General features: G+C 51.2%; 1 protein-coding gene across 1 annotated transcript in view; it reads left to right on the top strand.

Annotated features, from left to right (window-relative positions):
- Positions 1 to 5,000, top strand: part of fto (FTO alpha-ketoglutarate dependent dioxygenase) — a 144,152-nt gene that overhangs the window by 28,328 nt on the left and 110,824 nt on the right. The window contains exons 3-4 of the mRNA XM_076287996.1: positions 2,812 to 2,889; positions 3,556 to 4,543. Coding sequence (XP_076144111.1) covers positions 2,812 to 2,889; positions 3,556 to 4,543 — 1,066 coding nt within the window. The remainder of the gene's footprint in view (positions 1 to 2,811; positions 2,890 to 3,555; positions 4,544 to 5,000) is intronic.

The following is a 5,000-nucleotide window of genomic DNA, read 5'->3' on the forward strand; positions in this document are numbered from 1 at the left end:
GTGTGTGTGTGTGTGTGTGTGTGTGTGTGTGTGTGTGTGTGTGTGTGTGTGTGTGTGTGTGTGTCTTTTCCCTCTCTTGTTGTTTTGCTCTTAGCGGCTGCCTGTGATACTGGGGCAGCCCATCTAGTGAGTGGAGCTGGGGCTTGTCTCTGCTTTTTTAGTGGAATTTCTGAGCGGCTTGATGTATTTGACATGTGCGTGACAGGCTGTGGATGTGGAACAGCAGCAGTGTGCCTGCCTGAGCACACTGCACTATCTGGCCCAGCTGTGTGTGTGTGTGTGTGTGTGTGTGTGTGTGTGTGTGTGTGTGTGTGTGTGTGTGTGTGTGTGTGTGTGTGTGTGTGTGTGTGTGTGTGTGTGTGTGTGTGTGTGTGTGTGTGTGTGTGTGTGTGTGTGTGTGTGTGTGTGTGTGTGTGTGTGTGTGTGTGTGTGTGTGTGTGTGTGTGTGTGTGTGTGTGTGTGTGTGTGTGTGTGTGTGTGTGTGTGTGTGTGTGTGTATGTGACTACATCTGAGCAGCTGAGCATGCATCGCCAGAGAGAACCAACCAGCAGTCTCACACATAGGCTATACACATATGTTCACATACGCACACACACACACACACACACACGGAGAGACACTATTTCACACATAAACACAAACAAGCTCAGGGAAACACACGCAGACACAAACAAACATTATTTAAATCAGCAGTCCTATCTACATTCCTCTCCCACACACACGTTCACTTTCACCGACTCTGGTATAATATCCTGACTTTCTGTCATGAGCTGGAATCTGGCACCAGCGATGAGTGTGTGTGTGTGTGTGTGTCAGGCTGTCAGGTTTTTCCTCTCCTCTCCTCTCCTCTCCTCTCCTCCTCTTCCTCTTGGCCCCTGTGCCATGCGTGGAGAGGCACGGTGACTGGCCATGAATACTGCATGTTGTTTTGTTTCGTGGATCTCAGCTGTCTGCCGACAGCGGAGCTCATTCCTGCTCGCGCACACCCAATCGGGCCCCGACTTAAAAGGTCCCCGCGCGCGCGGGCCCCAACTAGAAGCAGGTGGTGTGCTTTATCTCACTGCCTTGCCTCTCGGAGCGTCTTGGCTCCCAGGAACACGGTCGCAGAGCCGCGGGGGTAATTCACAAACACGGACCATACGGCTACGTGTCCTCGACTCTTGAGGAAGGACGTGATCCTTTCTGCCTTGCCCTCCTCGCCAGAACGGCTCACTTTAATGTTATTAACAGGACATTTTATTTTGCCTTAAAAGTCAGGACATATTTTGGCTGTGGTCTCAAACGTCAGACCCCCCCCCCCCCCCCCCCCCCCACACCCACCCACCCCCACTCCTGGTCCCTTGGTCTTTTTGGAAAATGAAACGGTCCCCACATGAGATCTCTGGCATTATTAGCCCGTGCAGAAATGTGAGACGCGCGTAGTAAATGTCGGGGAATATATACGAGGCCGGCTCCCCTTTAACGCCCAGAGCGAGCGAGTGGCCCTGCGCAGGGGCCAGTGGCTCTGACGGGAGGGCGCCGGCAACAGCCCTGTTACCCAGCCCACCTGCAGTCTGGTGGGAGAGTGGGGCGCTGGGGGGGGCTGGACAGGGTCAGCACTGCTGTTCCTTCCCCCCCTCCACCCTTCTCTAACCATGTACCCGCTCCATCCACCCACCCCACCCGCTCCATCCACCCACCCCACCCGCTCCATCCACCACCCCACCCGCTCCAGCCACCACCCCACCCGCTCCATCCACCACCCCACCCGCTCCAGCCACCACCCCACCCGCTCCATCCACCACCCCACCCGCTCCATCCACCACCCCACCGTCCCTGGGCTCCACACCTGTAGAGAATGAATAAAAGACGGATGCAGACTCTACAGGGGGGTGGAGGTTGGTTGGTTGCTGTGTGTGTGTGTGTGTGTGTGTGTGTGTGTGTGTGTGTGTGTGTGTGTGTGTGTGTGTGTGTGTGTGTGTGTGTGTGTGTGTGTGTGTGTGTGTGTGTGTGTGTGTGTGTGTGTGTGTGTGTGTGTGTGTGTGTAGAGGACGGGGGTGGGGTGTTGTGGGGGCGTGGACAGGGGGTCGTAGGGAGGACTGGTGCTCACTTGTGAAATTTATTTGGGTATCGGCGTTTTACACTGGTTGCCGTTGGATTTACAGGTGGGGCTGGAATGTGGCCCAATGAAAGGCGCTTTGATCCGTCCAGCAGGTTGTGTTTTACTGAGGGGGCTTAGTACGACACAGGGCATCTTTTATAAGGGCTTGAGGAGCCCTCACCACAGACTCCAGAAATCATAAAAATCCAAGACCACAATGAAGAAGGCCACGGCTTACCTGTTTTTACAAAATCACAAAGGGTGCCAGGCCTAATCATGAAATATCCATGGACTAACGCCAGTATGCCATTTCACCCAGACAAGTGCATACTTTTCACACTGTATATTATCCAGTATCCTCTTCTGCATTAAAGTGAAGTTTTGGTGTATAATGTTTGATATATATATAGGCTTGAAGTGAGTAGTTAATATACAGTCTGTAACACTCTGTAAATAATCTCCAACCACAGACTGTACAGCACACATATTCTACAGTTGTGAACAGCCTTGTATAACATTACCAACTTAACATTACCTCAAATGTAACCAAGATCCACGCACAGCCTGGTTAGGTTAACATTACCTCACTTTACCTTAGTGTAGTAACAGACATACTCACTTTCGTATAAGTGGTAATGGGAACTGTGTGGTCTGACTGAGCTGTTTGTTTACTCTCTCTCTATCTCTCTCTCTCTTTCTCTCTTTCGCTTTCTGTGTCCCCCCATCCCAGAGGCGTAGGCTCCTCCAGGAGCTGGGGGACCAGAGGATCCCCTTCCTCTCACCCTCTGACCCTGGCTTCCAGCAGCTGGTGAGTCATCCACACTTCTAGAGGAATCAAGAATGAATAACATTTTACATACATGAATAATGAGTAATAAATCATATATTAAAAAAAGAGTATATATACTTATACTTACTTACTTAATGAGCAAAAAAAAAAAAGAGTATATATACTTATACTTACTTACTTAATGAGCAATGGAATTATATCATTATCTTGAATAAGCTAATAAATTGTAAGTTGGCCAGAATTTTCATGTTGTTATGTTGCTGTACATTTGTGTGCAGTGTGTCAGGTATATTGTTGTTATCAGTGAAACATGCAATAACAATGCTATCTTCACTATCTCTTCACTATCTTATCTCTCTATAATGGAGAGTTTGCTGGCTGAGCTTCTTTCCCATGTGAGGGGATAGAGAGTGTGTTCAATCAAAATAAACATATCTAATGCTAAGTGACAAAGTTTACTTGTAACTTCTACCATAAACTGTAATGTACTCAAAAAGAAATGTAGCGTATTGTTGCTTTCTCACTTCATATTTATGACAATATTTAGCTCCTTTTTTGCTTATTTATGGAGCTCAGTATTCCAATTTAACTTTCAATTTAACTTACACTATAGACATGTTTGTGATTATGATGGTCACTTTGAGATGACTGTGTGTATGTTCTCTGTTCTCTGGTGGTTTTCAGTGGGACTCCAGCTACTCGGGGCTGGCCCTGCGTCCATCGCTCGCGCTCCCCGACGGCCTCCACGAGCGCGTGCAGCAGGCCCTGTGCACGCTCCGGCGTCGCGGCTGTCTGCTGAGGGACCTGGTGCGCGTGCGCGACCGCGACGTCTTCACCGCCGTCTCCCGCGCCCTCCTGGGCCAGCCGGGCCACACCTACCGCTACCTGGACACGCGCCTCTTCGCCATCCCCTGGCACGCGGACGCGGATGACCAGGCGCCGCAGGGTGAGACTCAGACGGCCGACAACGGCACCAAGGCGAAGACCGCGAAGGAGGCGGTGACGACGATGATGGTGACGACGACGCCAACGGAGTCCTGCTGCGATGCCGACCTGCGTTCCGCCTGCCGGGCATTGTGGGAGCTCAACCGCTTCTTCAACCATGACGTCCAGAAGGAACAGGAGGCCCGCTGCCACAGAAAAGACTGCAGGAAGGGCCCACAGAGCAATGAGTCGTGGCGGGACAAAGGCAAGGGCGTCGCTGACCAGGGGGAAGGGACCGGAGAGGGCACGTGCGGAAAGAGCGCGAGCATAAAGGAAGGGAAAGAAGGAGAAGAAATGGAGAAGAAAGAGCAGAAAGAGGAGGAGGAGGAGGAGGACGAGGAGGAGGAGGAAGAGGAGGATGCAAAAGAGGATGAGGATGAGCTGATGAAGGAGGAGGGGGACTTGGACACGGGACAGGGCTGCTCCCACGACATCATCTCCCCCGCCTCTCCTCCTCCTCCTCCTCTTCCTCCTCCGTGCGCCCCCTCCCCCACCCCTGGCCGTAAGCCCGGCCCCGTGGCCTTCAACATCACCCTGCTCAACTACATGGACCCGGCCGCCATGAGCCAGCTGAAGGAGGAGCCCTACTATGGCATGGGCAAGATGGCCGTGGGCTGGCACCACGACGAGAACCTGGTGCCGCTCTCGCCCGTCGCTGTCTACAGCTACAGCTGCGCCAGCGAGAAAGGTGAGTGTGTGTGTGTGTGTGTGTGGCCTCACGGCTGGTGTTGTGTGGTGTGTGTGTCAGTTAAAGCAACACCAAAGAACTATTTGCTATTTGTTTATCCAGCAACGGCTTTGCAAATAACGATGTCCACAGACAAGGTAGAATATTTTGCATGACTTATAAAAGTACGATGTATTGCGACATCAGATGCAAGTCAAATTTGTAGTTTCTTTTGTCTCATTCCATCGAACTACAGATCCGCTACCCGATCTGACAAACCTACATAGTGCTGTTATAGCCGATAGAGGGTCGCGAAGCGAATGCAGAATTGCCGTTCACCCTGTTACGAGTTGATGAACCACTGAAACGATTGTGGAAACATTATTTTAAAGTACAAAAAACTCTTTGGTGTTGCTTTAACGTGGTGGGAAGTGTTTGAAGCCTTGTAAGTGATGAGGTGAGGGAAACACCATTTCAT

The sequence above is a fragment of the Alosa pseudoharengus genome, unplaced genomic scaffold (genome assembly GCF_046254945.1).
Source record: "Alosa pseudoharengus isolate Yale_2024_CS ecotype anadromous, Long Island Sound unplaced genomic scaffold, YU_APseudo_1.1 YU_APseudo_1.1_scf_16, whole genome shotgun sequence".
NCBI lineage: Eukaryota > Metazoa > Chordata > Actinopteri > Clupeiformes > Clupeidae > Alosa > Alosa pseudoharengus.